The following is a 20,941-nucleotide window of genomic DNA, read 5'->3' as shown; positions in this document are numbered from 1 at the left end:
AAATCAAATGCATACTGGACTTTTAATGATCACAGGATTTAGAACAATGTTTATGTACGTATGTGTGCTTAAATTTGTGCCTATTTGACTATATTTTTTTCTTCCCTCTGCAAACCAGCCTTTAAAATAAGTTGGGCAAAGTTTTTAAAAAGTCTTTAATACTTTTCCAAACACTTCAGATTTAACAACTGTACATGTTTCATGTGGAATAACTCATCATTTCTTTTGTCTTTTCAGAGCCTCCGCTGCCTCGAAAGAGGAATCGCACAAGGTAAGGCAAACGTTCATTTAGCTCTGCATCAGAGTTGAATAACTCGTATTATTAAACCCTTCTGAGATTATTTGGGAAAAAATGAGTTTGCTTTGCATGTACGCATTGCACTGCTAAAGTATTCACACCCTTGGAAAAAATTTTTTTTTTTTTGTGTGTCACTTTACAACTACAGATATTAATGTAAATAACTAGAATAGATGTGATTGATTAAGACAATTTAAAGTGTTTTAATTTTTAAAGTGCAAAGACATTTATAAATGGTTTTCAAAATATTTACGCCACAAAAGACCTGAAAAATTTTAAGATTATATATATATAAATTCATTCTACCTAGAGTTAATGCTTTGGAGAACCAGCTTTAGCTGCAAACACTGCTACATGCTCTACCAAAAGTAAAAGTTTTCCCCTTTTCTATTTACAAAGTAACTCAAGCCCGGTCAGACTGGATGAAGAGCCTTTGTGGACATCAGTTTTCAAGTCTTACTATGGATTTTTAATTGGGTTTAGGGTTCACCCTGATCTCAAGTGTTTTGCATCCTTCGTCCAGTTTCCTGTTATAGCTTAATCCCCTCATTAACTCTGACTAGCTAGCTTCCCAATCCCTGCTGAAGTGAAGCACCTCCAGAGCATGATGATACCATCCATTACCATTTCTCATCAGGTGTCATATTAAAGTGGGCTGAATGAATGCCACACTTTTCAGATTGTATGCAATTCACATCAGAGTTTTGTTGTACTTTGTGGGACATTCCAATAAAAAAACATCAGTTTGTGGTTATAATGTGGCAAAACTTGTAAAAAGAGGTATGAATAATTTTGCTTGAATGGCAGAGATGTAACCTGATTCGTCCACCAGTTTGTGAGCACAGTTAATTTTTATTCTGTTTGTGCTGTGAGTTCTGGCTTCAGTGCATGGGATTTTTGTGGATTTGCTTTTTGTGCATGTTTGTCTTCACCTTCATCCAGGAAGAACCTCAGGAAATCATTAAGCCTGTGCCGATCACTCACCCTGCGCCGAGCACCACATACACCAAGCCACCAAGCCAGCCCACTCCTTTGTACAACAAGACAGCTCGGCCGTTTGGAGGCGGTAGCAGTGGGGTTACTGCTTCTTCCTCCCTGCCTGCTCCAAAAGTTGCCTCTATTCCTTCCGAATCATCAGCTTTCACCCCAGCCTCTCCCTCTCAGCCTCCACAGCCTCCCTTCGCATTGAAGTCGAGCCTCCCCGCTTCAGATTCTGCCGCAGTAAACTCTGCCCCCAAAATCAGCCCTGGCCGTTCTGCCTTCACCTCCCCCTCTGCCTCATCCGCTTCATCTAACTCCTCATCTTCACCAAAAGTGACGGCCCCCCCTTCCCATCCTAATGTCCCGCAGCCCTCCGTCTATAATACACCTATCAACCTGTACTCCAACGTCAATGCTTGTGAAGTTGCTATTGGACAAAGGCGAGGCCTTTTGGAGAGCCAGGGTCTCTCAGAACATGTAAATGGGTAGGTTCAAGGTTTTCATGTTTTATTTCTGTTTCACATCTTTCTTAAAAAATAAGTGATCCATTTCCAGCTACTGTTTGCATTAGTCAGCAGGCCTGGTATTTTTGTAACTTTAGACTTGGCGTTATTGGACATTTCTGTGGTTTCCCCGACTGAAAAATTCATTAAAGCCAATATAACTCTTTCTGATCTCCACCACATAAAACTCTGTAAACCATTACATTTCACCCCAAAATATTTGTCTAATTCAAAAAGTAAACCGTGAAACCACAAATCATAATTTGTATGCACTTGAAGAAAAGAAAATGAAAAAGTCTTGGCGTAGGTTGAAGTCACACTCTTTGTATTTGGTTTTTAATCATCTCAATTCCAGCAAGAGACGGAGTGGCTTGTTTCAGTTCTACCGTTGTTGGAGGAAGTTTTCTGAGTGAATTGTGAACCGTTTAGTAGCATAGTTTCCATTATTATGCCACAGTCAGATGGAACAGGAAGATGTGTCCTATTTGCTTTACTACTTCCTCTCGTGCTTATGTGGATTTTCAGTCATGCAGGACATGAAAGCCATAGGTGTTAGATTTGCCTTCTATTAAAGCACTTCATCTTATTTTCTCACAATTTCCCACCCTCTCTTTGCTCAAGATTTAATGGACCCAACAGTAGAAAGCAAAGGATTAATGTTGTGATATTTAGCAAAATTAAGTTTTGGATGTAAACGACAGCTGCAGCATTACTGTGGCCACACTTTGGTTTTCAGCTGCATGAACCAAAAAAGGGAACTGGCAACAACATTAAAGAAATGTTTTATTGTGTTTGGAGCAAAGAATCAGATTGTACTAAAATTAAGTAACAAAACAGAAGATCTACTATTTACCTTCATATTTAATTGTCAACTGTTTTTTTTTTTTTGTTCTTTTATTTATTTATTTTATTTATTTTTATTTATTTGTTCTTTTTTTGTCCAGGCATTAGATATTTATGTTATAACCTTGACTAAAATATTACAGTTTTACAATATCAAGGCTTCAGTAATTTTAAACAGGAGTGTATGTGGTTTATTTGGCTTTGCTCTTAAAGTTTCCACACCATGACTGTTGCCTCTAGTCTGAAAATATTTCTAAAGGCACAAATTTGTCTTTGTCATATTTCATCAACCAGACAGGCAGTGTCCTCAAAGAGATACAATAATTATTAGAAGGACTTTACATGAAAAGACCTTGTTAGGATATCAAATGGATGCATAATGTCAACACCAACAGTTTAGCAAAGCTTAGGAGGACTGGACGTCCTCCTAAGCTGGAACCTTTTGGCTCACTAACTTTCACTTCACTGACCTAAAGCGAGTAAAAATGTACAAGTGTTAAAAATAAAAGACCAAACTGAAACAGTTTCAAAGTCTGAGTCTAATAAAATTTAGTACTTTTGTTTCTTCAGCTTTTTCAGTTTTACTTTTGCTTAAAACAGCTACTTTTTCACCTTTTTAGACGTGGAGTCTAGTTTTTGTCTGTGTCCTAACTTGCATGCTTTCTTTTTCCGATTTGTTTTTCTTGATGTACATTCTCTCAAATTTGTTCCTCTTCATTCTTTGCTTTAATTCTTTTCCATGCACTATTTTTTCCCCCCTGCAGGATGAGGACGAGACAAACACAAAGTTAGTGCTATGATTGATAACGTGGTTGCTGCAGTAGCTTGTGATTACAGCCTCCACATCTTTCTGGGTTATGATTAAATTAAAGCATGCTTACACCTCACAAACCTCATCTGCTAACATGAGAACCTTACTTTAAAGTAAAAACAACCCAGTAAATATTCATTATCTAAAACCTCCAGGGACATTAATTGGCAGAACAGCCTTAGATCTTTTTTTATGCACTTAGGAGCATCTGTGTTTGGCTTTTGCTTCTGCACCTGATTGGCTTAGCTGTAACCACTATCAGTTTATTGAGGGCTGGTGTTGCATCTGTATATTTGCATTGGACTAAGGATAATACAACATGTCTTTTTGTTTGCATTTATGTTTTAGTTAAGCACAAGTAGAGGAAAATGGTGCACATGTTTTGATCTCTTGATGATAAACCTGCTCACAGTTTGAAAGGGGCTCTGGATAATATACAGTGCATTATTGTATAAAAGTAAAAGGTCATATTTAAAATTGAAAGCCCATTACTACCACCTGGTGGTGCACCACTGACTCACATTTACTGATTATTATGAGATTTTTCCTTGCAGTTTTGCCGTTATAACAAGTTTTCACTAGCTCTTTACTTTGCTAAAGAGTTTTTTTTTTTTTTTTAAGATTCACTTTATCAAATTTTATCAAGATAACATTTAGTTTTTTTCTAATAGTATTCCTAATTTCAAATTCTTCAATTTTCTGTCTGTCTGTAAATGTCGGATTCTTTCTGTTTTTTCTCTCCTCAATCGTCTTTTCACTCTTCACCTGCAGAACTCCACCTGCAACTACACCTAGGAGGTAACTGTGGTTTGATTCCTGCTAGGCTATGTTGTTTCCATATACATTATATAAATATAATTTGTCAAACAGAAACAATGAAGTGTTAGTATTATTGAACTACTTGTATTGAACGAATACGAAAAAGACATCTCTGCTTGTGCATCAAACCATAAACTTATTGATTTTTATTTCTTTTGGTATTGAAGTCTAAAAACTACCTAAAGACACATGCTGTATTTGATGAACAGGAAACGGAAAGTTTTATTCATCTGCTTTTGACGCGTTTATCACCAGTCAGAGCCAAGCTAGGAGAAACTGTGATTCCCGTCGATTGGTGCATATCTAATGTGTTGTGCATTATGTGACATCTGGAACTGATGACAGGAAAAATATAGAGCATTAGTTCTACATAGTTGTTTTATTTTAAGGGGAGGGAGCACAGTTTAAATGGCACACATCTGTTTATTAAAAAGTTAACATTGATGCTTTTTCTATTTATTTAATGAACAAACTGGTCTATATTAGAGCATATTCAAAAAAAGTATACCACTGTGACCCATACCCAGTTAACACAATTAGTACTATACCACTCTCAGGACTTAAAGTAGAAAGCAATATTCTCTCTGAATCTGCTACCAATGTTCTCCTGCTGCAGTTTACATTTCCTTGTATTTTTCTAATTTTTTTTGTAGCAATAGTTGATCTGACAAGTATAAATTCCAGCAATGTAATATTTTTTGTTTACAAACTGAGCACCTCATACACTCAAGTTTTATAGAGTCATAATAACTTGGTATTGTGATTTTTGAAATGCAGAGGCACATCTAAAAGATGTGCCATCAAAACTCCCTCGAATCTGGAGTTTGAAACCTGTAATCTAGATGATTGCCATTCAAATCAAAATTACAAGTTATTTACTTTATGCCCCGTTTTGCTGCACAGGAAAGCTGGTGTGGAGCTTGAAAAGAGCGTGTCCCCTCTGAGTGACGCCAGCAAAAAGCGTCTTATTGAAGACACAGAGGACTGGCACCCACGGACTGGTACCTCCCAGTCTCGCTCCTTCCGCATCCTCGCACAAATGACTGGCACTGAGAATGGTGAGCACTGACCTCAGCTTAAAGAAGTAAAAAATATTTCCAAATGAGTATTTGTAATACTTTATGACTATGGGATATTTTCAGAAAAGTGCTGCTCTCTGTAATAACTTCTAGCTATTTTTTCTTTTAGATTCATTATAACTCCACAGCACATGTAGATTGCACTCACTCAAAAATAAGTTGTATTTCTATACAAATGAAGCTATTTGTATTTTAACTACAAATGAAATGTGGTTGGTACCCATAATGTTATTTTCAAAATTATAGATATGCAATATCATTAAGTAGACTGATCACTGTTTTTGGCTGAAGTTGGATGAAATTAAAAATATTTTTTTGTTTTAATTCCAATGTTCAGCTTTTGAACATGTAAAGTCATGCTCTTGCCAAGAAGTACTAGCAAAGTCCCATTGCTGAAGAAATTGCATCTCTTTGGTGAATTGTAACTTTTTCAGCAACTTTTTCAGGACTATTTAACAGATGACTCACAAACTTTAAATACAAGCTAAACATACTGTGAAACAAGAAAGCCCAGGTTTCTTTGTGTGACCCTATGCAAAGAAACCTGCATATGATGTTAGGTCTGTTTATGGCTACCAGGGATTATTTGATTATTTGTCAGTGTAAAGGTTTCACTATTCTGATGAGAATAAACAGTTTGCAATGGGAGTTTTTAGAAACTTACAGCAGTTCTTTAAAATGGCAACACATTGTCTGTAGTAGATATTTATCAAAAACAATAAGATGTCTTTTTCAAAAGATCACACAACACTTGCAGCACTAAATACGTTTTATTTAACAGGACTGAGGGCAAACACACAAAAAAAGTCTCTTTAAGTTGCAAGGTTTGCAGACCCCTGGTCTAGACCAAAGATATTAATATTATGGTGTGGCTAACCCAATCCCAGTGCTTAATCTAATAGAAACCTTATGTGGTGACTTCAACCGTAATGTTTGAGGTAAAACCAATTGTGGGTTGGACTGTTTACCATGCATGAAGTTAGTTCACTTCATATAACACTAATGTGAAGCAGTTCTCTGCAGACCTCGGTGTCAGTTCTCAGATTGTAAAAAGAAATGCAGACTGCATAATATTCTCTTTCCTTGCCATTCCTTAAGTTAATGTGAGATACCATAGGTTTTTCGGAACCGAATATAAATCGTTCCAAATACATTTTTAATGATTGGTAATAACAGCTGTTGAAAGAACGTCCATCTTTGCTTCATTATTTTGAACATGCTATTTTTTATACCCCAGCTATATGTGCTGCTGTTCTCTTGGTGTTTATAGAATGTGTGTAAATGTGTCCAGAAAAAATTGTGATGTGCTCTTAGTCTTAGAAATATAAAATGTTTTGATATTGTAGATGCTTGCATAGTTAAAAAAAAAGAAAAAAGATTGCAATACCAATTGCTATGTTTCAAAATAACCAACAAAGCTAGGGTTGTTTTTATTTATGTACATATCTTTCCTGTAAGCATAGTGCAAATTTTTCATATGGTAGTAAATTTATTGGTGCTTTTTTTTCTTTCCTCTTGTAGAACAAATGCCAGAAAATGGGAAAAAGTAAGTAGTGCTTTTTCTTAAGTCTAATAAATATGGTTTTTTCACTTTTACTACTTTTAGTGAATATTGTGCAAAACAAGAAAATCTATTTTGCAGGTACATTTGTTGAAATTTTATCTTGATATGTTTCATTTATTATTTGGCTGGTAAATGTTCACAAAATGAAATTTCCAAGATTTCCTGTTCCAGGGTGGTGTTTTATTGTTTAAATGACTTTTAAACAGAAAACATTTCAATTAAAGAGTGCAAAAGAAGGTGGTGTTGACCATTTTTGTGGCTTCCATTGTTGTTCTCAATGTAAATCAGAATCTAAGCAGAGCATGCAACCAGTCATTTGATTAGTTTCTTGTATTTCTCTATTAGACTATAAAAAGAAAACATTCTCCTAGCCTACTGTTTTTTTTTTCAATTCATTCCTCCTGTAAAATCTTTGACTTCTGCTCTGCCACCTTAACTGTCCAACTGTTTTCCCCTGTTTTTTTCTTCTCTCTTTTTTCTGTCCTCCTGTGCAAATCAGAGTGAACAAGGTGGATCCAGAAGTTGTAGGACACAAGTATAACAAGCTGAGAGACTGGCACCACGGTGTTTCAGCACGAGTGCTAAATGTACAGTAGTACAGTGCTTGTTTTGTCTATTGTGTAATTAGATTTTTTGACCAGTACTGACTTCTGCAGTCTCTTTTTGTACATAAGTACAAGATGGATGAAACAGCAAGCCGTGATGCTCCTGTTGATGCATGCTTAAAAAATGTCTACATTTAGATAAATAGCAGTAAATTATTTTTGCAGTGTGTATGTTTGCACATTCTGTAAATCTGTGCTTTCATTACTTTCTATTTTGTATTCCTGAATTTTCTGAACCTGTCTGTCATTTCTTTCCTTCTAATCTTTCATTTGCAATCTATTTTCTGAATAAACAACTTCTTTTCTGCTTTCTTCTCATCTCCTTGGCTTTTTTTCTCCTCCTTTAACCTTGTTCATAGGGACCTCTTTAAGTAGATGGAAAAAGCAGTTTTTATATGTTTATGAAACATTATTGAACCATATTATCGGACGGTAATGCAAAAAAAAAAAAAACATTGTTAAAGTTTAAAGTTGCCAAATGTCATATCACAGTCACTCTTCTTTTAAAATGTATTTTCTACTTTACCTAACCAGCAATAGAAATTTGTTTGTTTTATTCTAAAGTATTGACAAAGAAATAAATGTACAAAGGGGGGTTTGTATTCACAACATACATTAATCTGCATCTCCTTTTGTAAATACCCTTTGGTCATAAACTTTAGCAATATGACAACAGCACGCCCCAAACATTTGCATCAGTCTCCATCTGGTTACCATTTTGACAATGTTATAGGGGATAAACGTCAATGAATGTAAAAGTAATTTGAATTTTATGTTTAAGACTAACACAACATAGTGCATAAAAAGGAATGAGAAGATAAATTATGTAGTTTGCAAAAGCAAATATGAAAGATGTGGATTTATTTTGAATTCAACAATTTGCACAGCCTCATTTTGTATCATCTGCAGTTGTTTTGCAGATGTGTTTCTACTGGTTTTTTTTTTTTTGGCTCATTCTGTATGGAGGGTGTCATTTTAGATAGTTTGACATATATTGGATAAGGCTTACATCTGTGCTTTGACTGAGCTGTTGTAGCACATGAATATACTTTAATCTAAAACGATTATTTTAGCTTCACCTGTATGTTTGTGGTCATTGTGTATCCAGAAGGTGAACCTCTAGCTCAGTCTCAAGTTTTTTGGAGCCTCTAACAACATTTCGGCATTAGGTCTCCTTACCCTAACCATAAACTCTGTCCCTGCTGGAGAAAAGTATCCCCACAGCATGATGCTGCCAATGCACTGTTTCACAATGGTGATGAACAGCTGTATTGTGTTGTCTAAGATTAAATTACACACAGATGGACTTGGTTTACTAATTTACAGAGTCTGTTGGTTTCATTGAGTTTTATTTAGGGGTAGATGGTCTGAGTGTAACTATATGCCATACTTCAGATTTTTAAAAAGTAAAAATTAGTTAAAACCATGTTTTTTATACATCACAAAATGTTGAAAAAGTATCTTACTTTTGCAAGGCTCTGTATCCATGTGCAATATGATTTACATTTTTTTAAAGCATCTTTTCTACTTTTGAGGAATCCAGCCTACACTTGACCAGGTCACAGTAACATGTTTCTATTAAAATTTATTCCTGTTGGCTAATATTGGTATTGCTGGTCTTTATTTTATGAGCAACTAAAACACAAACAGCCACATGTATCTGTTTGTAACTCTCTGTGGTATGCAGTTTTTCGGCAAAAATACACAAGTATTGAAATACGTATGGAGTTGAGTATTTTTGTATTGTCAAACTGAGTGTGTCTTCATTTGAAGTGTGTATCTGTTTTTTTAGAGAAGCAGTTGACCCAACCGGTCCCAGTGTTCACACATCACCTGCTGCAAAAACATATTCCAATTCTGCAGCAGCACCCAGGAATGGCAGTGTAGTCCCTGGATCTGCATTTAAGACTCCTGCTCAAAATAAAGCCTCCTTCCAACCTGGAGGTTCTTCAGGTACAGAAATACACACGCTGTCCTCACCGCTCTACTTCTGTATTCATAGACATTAAAATGGATTTGCTTCTTTCAGCCTGTAGAGGGCAGCCTCATTCTTTCACACCGCCGCTATTTAGCTACAACATTTATAACGGGTTTAATACCTGACACTAAGCCATTTAAGATTATGGGCTCTATAAAAGCTGGAGGTATTCACTTAATGAGCTCAGATTATTGGCTTTTCCCAAGATTTCCTCAGTCAAATAGATTGTTAATGTGAGAATTATGGATTTTATTTTGTGTGAAAGTGGCTCATGAAATGCTGCGATCCCTGCCACGAGACCTGGAGCCAGCCAGTGCAAATATTTGCTCGGAGGGATCCATCATTATTAGTAATACTAATAACAAGTGCGCCCTCATACGTGAACAGATGTGCTGTGTTTCCCTGCCATGTTTTTCTCAAGAAATGCCACACAGAGAGAGGGAGAGAGTCTGAGGACACAGTGATCTTCTGTTGGCTTTTATTTATCAGATTAACACTCAGGCATGAAACTCATTTGTTTAAGTGGATCGCTCAAGGCTTCAACTTGTTGTTCATTTATTCAACATGAATGAAGTAATTTTCTCAAGCTCACCATCCGTATCCATTTAAAAGTCCGACTTTGTTCTAAGTTGTGAGAAGAGATGTTTGGAACTGTTTGTTCTTTAGGAGTTAAGGAGGCCAAAGACCGCAAAGAGCAGAGTTAAAACTGAGTTTGTTTATTTTCAGCAGAACCTGAAGCCTTTTTAGACATGTTTTGAATCATTTTAAACCCATTTATGAACATTTTTATAATGCAATCAATACAGAAGTAAAATTAATAAAAAGTCTTTGTTAGGTCCAGTTCTATCCCTTCATAAAATAATAAGAGAAATAATTTTCAAAGTTTTTTTTTTTACAGAGGATTGTGAAAGGTGTAAAATGAACCCATGGCAAAGATGTGCAAAAAGTCACAAAAGGCTAAATGCTTGGTTTATCACTGCAATATCTTACTTTAAACATTTTTTCTGCAGTTCTTACAATGAGCTCTACAGAGTTCTTCCTGCTCCCTAAACTGCCTCCTCTATGTGCCTGATGGCAAGATATTTGAGTGTTTAACATTTTCAGTAATTTCTCTAAATTTAGATTTGGACAAGATTAGAAAAATAGTTATTTTGGACTTTTGAAGTGTGGATAAGAGTAATAGGCTTCTGTGTCATATCATATTTACACTCCAGGAAACAGGATGTGTAGATGGCAAATTGAACATGTAACTAAAATATCCATTTGAGATGTTAAATGTATAGGTATTGAGAGTACAGCAGATTTTGATTTAATTTCATTTATGAATATAACCCCTAAATAAAGGTCATATTTTCTTTATATATATATGAAGATTTTTTTAGACTTCTTATTCATGTTAAAAATGAATTCATGTTTAAAATGAATAATGTGACAATTATATTTTATGCATATGTAATTGGATAAAACCCAATAATCCTACAGAACTAATGTGTGTATTCATTTATAAAATGCATGTTCAACCTTTCACATTAGCACAGTTTGTTTACAGTATTATTTTTTTTTTTTCTTTGTGAAAAACCAAAAATAATTCAGTTCACTCGACTACGCTTGCTCAGGCACAATAACTCACCCTTTTCTCCTCTGCTTCAGGGTTTTCTAAAGTGGGAGCAGGTCCCTCATTTGGGAAAATAGTCAGTCCTGCTCAGAAAGTACTGGACCGCCCCACTCCACAGCCACATCCTGAGGATCTGAACTCTTTGGTGCAACGTGCTGAGCATATACCTGCTGGTACCCGCACCCCAATGTGCTGCAAGTGCAACAAAGTCATAAGGTACATCAAGGCAGCTCTATACGCACATGTGATGTTTAAAGAGATTTTGAATACATTTTTAAAATAATTTATGTCTGAACTCTGCTCCCATCAGAGGCCCATTCCTCGTGGCCATGGGCATGTCCTGGCACCCTGAGGAATTCAACTGCGCTCACTGCCACTCCTCCCTGGCAGAACGGGGATTTGTTGAAGAGAAGAACCAGGTGTACTGTGTGCATTGCTACGAGCAGTTCTTTGCTCCCACCTGTGCCAGCTGCAACCAGAAGATCCTCGGGGTGGGTATTTAAAAAAAGGAAATTGTTTAGTACTCCAAAAATATGTAAAAATGTAAACTGTTAATTCTATTTTGGTGAATATTTAGTTATTTTCCATATGATATAAAATGGGATATGTTTTTAGAAAATCTGAAAGGACAAAAAGTTACCATGATTCTTGGTGTCAAACATTTTTTTCATCATGGTAACACACTGTGCCATCCAAAAACTATTCTCGCCGCTTGCAAAGATGTGTAAATTATACACTGTTGGAGTATTATAATCTCAACCTAAAATGTTCTAAAAATGCAATCTTTAACTCCTGTACATAAATTCAGTGGTGTGGGGATCCCACTCTACAAAATAATTGTTTAATAAAACAGAATTTAATGGAGCAAAGTCTTCACAGAGTTTGATCAGAGAAAGACTATACTTGACCATTCCTCTATCTACAGCTAATCTATGTCCTCCAGAGTCCGGGGTCTGCTATTATGTTTTGATTTTTCTGGGATGTTTTATACCCTGAACAATTTTATGCCATTTTTCCAGATTCACATTTATGAGGTCGGAGACCAATTCATTCAGTACCAATACATTTTCAAGGGCTCTCTTGTTTTGGGATCAGTATTCTGTACAGTACATGCAGGTAAATTGGAAGTTCAAATTAGTGTTGACGATTAATGTTAAGTGTACTGAATAACAAAACTTGCTTGTGCTTGTTGGAAGTACCAACAGTTGTGCTACCAATCAGTTTGTTGAAAATGACTATTTTGTCCTTAAGCCTTTTCATCATTGAATAAATGTACTTGAATAAAAATGTTTTTGTCTCCAATGTGAGGCTATGCATCTGTAAAAATAGTTGCATTTAACACTTTTAAATATTTTCTTGTTTTATGGTATATACTATATTTTTTACACTTATTTTGTTATAGCTGCCCTATCTATTGCAACAAAATGTTTTAATGTTTCGCAGTATATGTGGTGCTTATTGCTAAATAGCAGAAAAGAGTCACACATTCAAGTTGTAAACATTTGGGCAGATTTCTAAAATAATTCCAGGAACTGAACAGAACTTTTGTTCTCATGTATTTTGAACTTTGTTTATAAAATTTAGCAAGTAGTAAATGTTCTTAATAAAGATCTGAATATATTCATTTTAATGCAGTGCTAACTTCAGGAGTGGCTTCTCTTGCTTTTTCATTCCCCCTGCAGGAAGTCATGAATGCCCTGAAGCAGACCTGGCATGTGTCCTGTTTTGTCTGCGCTGCCTGCCACCAGCCAATCAGAGGCAACACATTTCACATGGAGGACGGACAGCCATACTGTGAAAGAGGTACAGAAAACGCCTCCTAGTGCGAAACCAGGAAAATCCTTATGCATTTCAAACAGACTAATATTGTGTTAATGCAATAATCAAACAGACTATTACACCATGTTTGGGACCAACTGCCATGGCTGCGACTTCCCCATTGAGGCCGGAGACAAGTTCCTGGAGGCGCTGGGTTTTACCTGGCATGACACCTGTTTTGTGTGTGTGGTAAGTCTGGGAATACTCCTTTCAGCCAATGACAAACTGGTAATTCTTACTTGTTTCGTGTAAATAGCAGACCTATGTAAATGTTTGATTGTCTTTGCAGGTTTGCTCCACCAGCCTGGAATGCCAACCTTTCTTCTCCAAGAAGGACAAGCCTTTGTGCAAGAAACATGCTCACTCTGTCAACATCTGATCTTGTCCTACGGCTGCAGAATTTTATGAGATGCAGTTTTGGATTTTATGAGATTTTGGATTAATACCTGATGAGAAACAATCTGGTCTACCAGTTTGTGGAATGTGATAACGTAACAGTTGGTGAAACAGATCACTAAGTTTAGTTTTAAATCCTTTCTAGTATATTTTTGGTTTGTTGTTCTTATTGCTTAAAACTCTATAGCCATTTATTCCAACTTCATTTCAGTTCACTGTTAGCATTTGGGCAAGCGAGAGCTAGTTGTGGTCTATTTGTTTTACCCAGAACTCATGGTATGAAAGCTACATCTGGTAAAAGTACAGCTATTGCAAGATTTGAAAGTGAAAGCTATTTAATGTTGAGTGAAAAACATATTTATGTACAAGTCGATGTGTTCTGGAGGTTCAAAAGGAAATGTCATGGTTGCATCATGGTATATATATATTTCTTAAAGTTATTCATTACCACTAGGCAGGTGTTAGTATCATGCATAGGTTCAGGTTTAATTATTTGTGAATTCAGGAGTATTTTTTTAAACCTTCATCAGCAGATCACTTGGATGATTGTAATGTTTTGTGTTGATGTAATATGAACAAAACACTTTTGTTTTCAGCTAGTGGCTGAAAACAAAAGTGCATTTTTTCAAAATGTAATTTTATCAATAATTGTGCCATTTAAAGCAGGAATTTGATTTAGGAGATGGATTTTGCTTAATTAAAATAAAGTATTTGGTAACTGGTAGCCTCATTATTTAACATCTGATGTTTTTTCAACACTTTTTGTATCTTAATCGATTCAAAATGGTAAGGAGGACATGCATTGTTGGTGACCAAGCATGAAAAGTTAAAAGTTTGTATTTAAGAAAACCCAGCAGATTGCATTGCATCATTGTCTTGCAGCATTGGCTTCTATGTAGCCACAGCAGAAAATCACTTGTAATGTACAGCAATCCCTCATCTCGAGGATGCATGTAGCGATGGTAAGAGACAAATAACTACAGTAAGAAAAGCCCAGCAGACCCGGCTCAGTAAGCACCATTTGCCACCACCAATTGGGCAGTCTTTGAGAAAACCGCAGACAAACAAAAAAAACAGATGAACTGATGTAGGATTATTTTTGATCTTGGGGAAAAAAAATAAGAAGCATAAGACTGAGAACAATTAGTTGATGGTGGCATTATTTTAGCTGATGCCCCCCTCCAGAAATGTACTTTTGCCAAATGGAACAAAATAACAGGGAGAATAATATTTACCTAAAACTCCGCTAATATTTACCTAAAGTATAATTAAGAACTCGATGAATATCTGCTTATGCCCCAGGCTACAAAGCTCAGTAATGCTCTGTAGTGATGATGGAAATTAAATGCTTGCGATATCAAAATGTTTTTAAATAAGAAGTGCTATTTTACGGTAGAATATATTAGTTTAAATAAAATAACATGAAACTGTCAAACACATTTTCATTCAGTCCTTAATGCATTGTTGGCAAGCTAACTGTAAAAGCAGGAGTGCAAATTAAAAGTGGAAATGTGTTAATTTTGTCTTTAATTCAACTGTATGGATGATTTAAAAATAGAGCACGTAGTGATTACATCTTGATGGTGTTTTCTCAATATTTTTTTTATTGTACTACAAAAATAAATTTGCAACAATCAAATTTCAGGGACATTATGAAATCAGTAAGTTTGAACATGATTTAAAAGTTGTTTTATTTGAGTGGTTAAGAAAATATTAGGTACTAAAAAAACATATTTGTTTGACCTCAAACAACCAGTAAATGTACATTGTTGGAGTCAAGACAGGTTGGTGTGTGAAGAAAATAATTACTATAATATCTTAATTTTTTGAAATGCACCTATAGCTATATAAGAAGGGGGATTGGTAGTATGTGACTGGTGGGTAAACTTGAAAGGGGTCCCCAGATTGAGAGCTGATTAGGCCCTCATACATCTTAAGGTCGTCTCTGTTAAATAACTTAAAATGTTTGCTAGCATTATGGCCATGCGGCGCCTTGTTTTAATATTTTTGCTAGCCTGTTTTAAAAATCCACCGCTTCAATAGGTGTAGCTGAATTACAGAGCTCTGCTCACGTGAGCCGAGTTTGCGAACGCGCACTACTTCAAGACGCGTGCGCGTGCGGGCAGAGGGTAAAGACACGAGATATCTAACCCGTGGTATCCAACACTTGGAAAACTCTGTTGCGAGACAGAAAAGCATGCGCAATTGAAAGGAAACCGAGGCGGACGTCTAGTCGAAGAGAAGCTGACTGAGCGGAATTTTAAGCAAAGAGGAGAAGGTAAGGAGCGCAGCTCTCTTTGTAGCGTTCTCCGGTGAAAACAGAAAGCTGGCCGGAGTTTGATTTCGGTGCTGCTCATTAGGATTCAGCTGAGGAGCTGGCAGCAGCTGATCAATAGGATTCCGCACGCTGTTATAAATCTGCGAAGAAGAAGAGGATGCTTATCACTCACTGGTGTCCTCATCTCATCTTGTTGCGCAGAATTATGCCAAATCAGAGCGTTGGAGTCGTGTAAATTGCATTATGATAACTTAAACTCGCTACTAATTTGATCTTTCACCGTGTTCATGTTAAATCTTGTTGAGTCTTTTTCTTTTACTCAATGACTATAAACTCTATTGAGAGACAGGACGAACGGTACCTGCAGATGAGTCCATTTGATATAAAACTGGTTTATTGCCTCTGAGATGCTAATCTGATTACACGATGTCTGTGCTTACTTGTCACTTGTTTAATTTCACCAAGTCATTCAATATATTCGTCAGATGCAGGACATAAAATCTGTTTTCTGCAAGGCAGCAAACCAATCTGATGCACAGTGTTTAACATCAGCTTCTCTGATCCCAGAAGAGGCAACATGTAACCTGTTTCCACCTCCAAGGCGTGAGGTGTTGACTGAATCCATCAGCAATAGTCAAACCCCAAAGCTTGGGGAAGCTTGTTGAATCACAGCTTAGTGTTTTGGAAACAATATTAATAAAACATTGAGAAAGTGAGTACACCTCTGCCCAGCTCTTGGCTCGGTGCTTGTAATGCTTGGGGTAACACCCATGCTTTTGGCTTACACTATTAAGGATGGCACGTCAAGTGAGGGTGCCTGGCAAGGAAACTCTTTGTGGTCTACCGCAGACTCACAACCTCAAATGCTTCAGTGTGCTTGGCACTGAACAGGTCCACTTGTAGGCCTGGTCCTCAGTTTCTTTCCCCATAAATAGTCAGAAGCTGAAGCATAACAGTTCTGCATCTCATGTTGAATAAATTGGTCACATTAAAACTGCAAACTCCATTATGTTTTTTTTATTTTATTTGGATTTTATGGAATAGACGCTAAGTAGTTATGTCTAATGATGGTTTTAATTTTTTTATAGATACATATCTATATCTATAGAAAGTCAAGAAAGTCTGGTTCAACTGCAACATGGCCTGTGTGACAGAAAACATACATTACATATCACCCTGGACACCATCCTGATGGTGGCAGCATCATAGTGGGTGACCCTGGGAGAAAGTTATTAGAGGCTTGAAAACCCTGGAGGCTGGGAATGAAATTCACCTTCCAGCAAGTCGACTCATGAACATTATACAACTAGTACTACAGCTAAACTGATCAAATTATTCTGGCGTCATAAAATGACCTAGTTAAAGTCCAGATTTGTTTCTATTTGAAAATCTGTGACCAGATGTAAAAAAAAACGTAAAGAAAATAGTGTTAAAACTCTTTAAATCTGCGAAGTTGACCGAGACATGCCACCCAGAAAACTTGCTGTTGTAATTGCAGCTAAAAGTGACTCTTAGAAGGGTTTTCTCAAGAGCACAGAATACAAATGCATTGCACACTTCTCATCATTTATAAATAAGACAAAAATACTTGTCTTTATTCTTTGTATCATTGTCTTGGTCTATTAAATGCAATCCAAATAGAATACTTTGAAGTTTGTGACACAAACCTAAAAAAATGCGATATAGTTCAAGACATTGTTGGTTTTCAATTAAACTACACCTGTAGAAAAGTACCTGCTCCTCTTTGGGCATGCTATTCCTTAGGGCCTCTTACTCACATAAACACCCTCACAAAGACTCACTTCCTGTTGCGTACAAATGCTTAAAAACAACTGCTCTTTAACTTGGAAGATAACCTGCCTGTGTCTGGGCTTGTCCACAGGGCTAAACTTAGCATGCTCTGACCTCTCACCCTGGTTTCCTCCCCTATAATTGCAGGAAGCACCTTCAGCCAATTCAGGCGGAGATGATTTGCTGCATATTAACAAACTGGAAAGAAGCAGTTTTTAAGGTCTTTACAAGTGATGCTTTTTAACTAAGAAGTGGGTTAGAACTCCATAAGGAGACCCTAAAAAGTTAAGTTTGTAAAATCATTCTCATGTAAAGCGATCATAGTGATAATGGACAGAAACATTAGTGTGTCGAGACAGACAGACAAGAGTTCAGTACCAGACATATTACTTAATGTCTTTTCCAGCTGGCAGAACATTATAGCCTTTCATATACTGTACTTCCTTTGGTTTATCCTCTTCTATCAGCACACCCTGATAGATCATTTTATACTGAGATACACTGAGAGTTCAGCTCCTTAAAGGGCCTCTTTCTATGTGTCTGCCGCTTTGCATTCAGTCCTAATATCATTCACTGAGAAGCACTGAGAAATTAGCCAAAATTGGCAGATTTTCAGCAAATGTTTTCCAAACCATAAGTGCTGTCAGAAAATAACAATAATACCAGGGAAGCTGCTGTGTTTCTTTTTATTACTTAGATTTTTTTGTTTGTTTTCTTTCACGGAAAATTAAAATCGGTGAAAGTTGATTATCACAGATTGACAAAGATCAGATAAGAAATCGGCAGCATGAACTGATCTGTGTTCCTCTTGTCAGTAAATTGTATTCTGTGTGGCAGTTATACGTTTTTAAGGACAAACATACAAAGAAATGGACGTGAAGTTATCCCCAGTCTGATCCTATTCAAGAAGATTAATTTCAAGAACATAATGCTAAATAGTATTTTGTTGTAACAACCAAAATCCCATCAGCAAAGGCAGAGAAATACAGTTGATCTTGTTCCACTTACATTTAATCGTCTTATTCTGTGCCTCTGTAATTCAGCAAACGCATGTAAGGAGAGAGACCCCACTCGCTGTTTCATCTGCCGATGAGAGACAAGTGCGGGCAGCGGGAATTGCTTAAAGCTGTGAGCTGCTCGGCTCTTTGGCACTGGGGTCAGCGACTGTTTGAGAGAAAGCAGGCATCCTGTTATTAGAGAAGGAGAGGAGTGGAGGAGAGGACAAAAGGATACAGGATGAATTTTCTGTACTTTGATGGGAGATCGAAGTACAGAAAATAAAAAAGGGGCACATTGCATGACTGTCTTAATGTCCAAATGGAGGAAATAGACCTTAGTTTGAAATTTAGTCTCCACATTTCTCAGATATGGACAGTGGACACATAAGCCTCTTCCAAATCAATTTCTTTCTTTATCTCTTTCTTTCTTTTAGAGAAAACACCAAAAAGACTTCAGATGCTGCTTTTTGATGTTTTTCCTTGCCTTAAAAATCAATTTGTTTAAGTTCAACTGCATAAAATGTATAAATACACAGATGCTTAGTGATGTCATGAACTGAGATGTATTGATAAAGGTTGTAATGTTGTGTACTTTCACTTGATTCTGCACACCAATAATATTGTGAAGAACGTGAAACCCAAACCCAAAAGCTGCATCGATCAGCCCAGACTGTGTTGATTCTCCATCACTGGAGGTAGTAGTAGGAAGCTGTGTGTTTTTGTGTTTATTCTGAGATTGTAATGCTGTAGTTCCATCAATTTGTGCCGTAAGTGGTGAACTAATTGACTTTGTGCCAAGTGCCTTGATAAGCTATGTAAAATAAACCACTGCGACTTTTGTAAAATCCTGTATTCCCCTCTAGAGTTTATGTCGAGACAGAGAGTCTGTCTGCTGACTGGAGCGCTGAAAATGAACAAGATTCTGACAGAGTGGTATACACTTTATAAAGACGCAGAAGATTTAGTTGCACCTGAGTAACTCCAGAGATCTTCATTTTTGACAGGTTTACCATTTTATCTGACTAAGAGTTCCTATGCATGCTTGAAGAATCTAGTTATTGATTTCAGCATTTTCCAAGTCGGGATAAGAATGAAAAAAGATAATAGTTTCCAGACTTTTTTTCTCGTTCCATTGTTTAAGGTCGTGTCCTTACTTCTGCTCTTCTTTCTATCCTTGCTTTCTTCCTTCCTTGTGTCATTCCCCATAATCAATTATGCCCAACCTTCTCTTCTTCTTTCTTTCTTGAGTTTCCTTCCTTCCTTGTATCCTACAACCTTCTGTCCTTCCTCACTTGTGTCCTACCTCTGATCCTTCCTCCTGCCTTTCTTTTCTTGTATGTCCTCCTTTTTATACCTTGACCTTTCTTCCATCCTTTCTCATGTCCCTTGTCCCTCCATTATTTTCTTCTTTAATTTCCTTTCTTATTTGTCATCATTTTCCCTCCTTGCATTTCCTTCATTTGGATCTTCGATTCTGCTAAACTTGTTTCTATCCTTTCTTCTTTCTTTTCACTGTGTCACTTCCTTCCTTCTTTGTCTATTTGCATATTATAAGTAACTTGACCTAATAATTAACACAACTTTTAAAATTAAGAAAATCATATAAAAGTGTTCTGATACTTTTATATGCTAAATCTTAAATTGAGGTCACTCCTCCACTTTAGCCTGTCAGAAAATAGTTCCACAATAAAAACAGAGCCATGAACACCCCATAATGCATCATTTTGTTCTTTCACTTCATACAAGTCAATACTTCTACATCAAAGAGCCCTGTGGGATTCCAAAGGTGGACATGGAGTACCCGAATAACGCCCATCTCCACCCTTTATTTCAACAGGTACCTGCCACACTTGGTTGTTTAATTAGAATTCCTTTTCCATTAAGCAATGAGCTTGCTGCTACAAGAACCTCCATAAACATAAATATGCTGACTCAGACCCAAGAAGAATGTATTTACCCAGTGCCCTCTCAGGGATCTGAACAAACGCAGAGCGTGAACAAACAGAACTCCTGTACTTTTGACGGAAAACGAAGTTTGAGAGAGGCTCACACAGACTCCTTCTGCGACAGTGACTTGCTGGCCACAGAGCAAAGAGAGATGAAGCCAAGCAGCAGTTTCTGTTGGAGAGTAACTCACACCCAGCAGGAATGTTAAGAATCTGTGTGCTAAACGTTTGCACTGTATCTCCATCTGCGCTCCTGGAAAATAAAAGGCATCTTGGAAGTGTGTGTGCAAGTGTGTCTGCCCAAGTGAAAACAGAGATAAATAGAGAAATGCATTATTCCATCAAGTGTGGGTCAATCTGTATTGCATTTGCGCGCTGATGCAGAATGGCAGCTCATAATTATGTTCTTTGCTTAAAAAAAAAAAAAAAGACTGATCCAGGAGACCTCCTGGAATTACAGAACAAATCAGCTGTTTTGGAAAAAAGGTAAAGTCCAGGATTCAACACTTTCAAACAATCTAGCCAAGGTAGCATTCTATAATTCTGTCTCAGTTAAGTTTAATAATGCTTCGTTATATTGAATTTTACGAATTCTCCATTTGGTCATGAACAAGAGGT

The 20,941-nt window shown here is 36.7% G+C and overlaps 2 protein-coding genes across 9 annotated transcripts in view; both read left to right on the top strand.

The window, feature by feature from the left end:
• Positions 1-14,034, top strand: part of pdlim5b (PDZ and LIM domain 5b) — a 37,432-nt gene extending 23,398 nt beyond the window's left edge. For 2 of the 5 annotated variants that reach the window (XM_044144270.1, XM_044144269.1), the window contains exons 4-14: positions 238-271; positions 1,241-1,764; positions 4,208-4,234; positions 5,159-5,313; positions 6,856-6,880; positions 9,296-9,456; positions 11,132-11,312; positions 11,407-11,587; positions 12,779-12,899; positions 12,988-13,103; positions 13,204-14,034. In XM_044144270.1, coding sequence (XP_044000205.1) covers positions 238-271; positions 1,241-1,764; positions 4,208-4,234; positions 5,159-5,313; positions 6,856-6,880; positions 9,296-9,456; positions 11,132-11,312; positions 11,407-11,587; positions 12,779-12,899; positions 12,988-13,103; positions 13,204-13,293 — 1,615 coding nt within the window. In that variant the 3' untranslated portion in view covers positions 13,294-14,034. Of the gene's footprint in view, positions 1-237; positions 272-1,240; positions 1,765-3,389; positions 3,413-4,207; positions 4,235-5,158; positions 5,314-6,855; positions 6,881-9,295; positions 9,457-11,131; positions 11,313-11,406; positions 11,588-12,778; positions 12,900-12,987; positions 13,104-13,203 lie in introns of all 5 variants that reach the window. The other 3 variants (XM_044144272.1, XM_044144271.1, XM_044144274.1) reach the window with 2 other exon arrangements.
• A 1,344-nt stretch (positions 14,035-15,378) lies between these two features.
• The window catches only part of bmpr1bb (bone morphogenetic protein receptor, type IBb), a 48,473-nt gene continuing 42,910 nt past the window's right edge, over positions 15,379-20,941 (top strand). For all 4 annotated transcript variants that reach the window (XM_044096287.1, XM_044096285.1, XM_044096288.1 and 1 more), the window contains exon 1: positions 15,379-15,588. The gene's annotated coding sequence lies outside the window, so the exon portion shown is untranslated. The remainder of the gene's footprint in view (positions 15,589-20,941) is intronic.

Source organism: Gambusia affinis, linkage group LG17, assembly GCF_019740435.1.
Source record: "Gambusia affinis linkage group LG17, SWU_Gaff_1.0, whole genome shotgun sequence".
Classification (NCBI taxonomy): Eukaryota; Metazoa; Chordata; class Actinopteri; order Cyprinodontiformes; family Poeciliidae; genus Gambusia; species Gambusia affinis.
The sequence above is the reverse complement of the archived record's forward strand: the minus strand, read 5'-3'. Positions and strand labels throughout refer to the sequence as shown.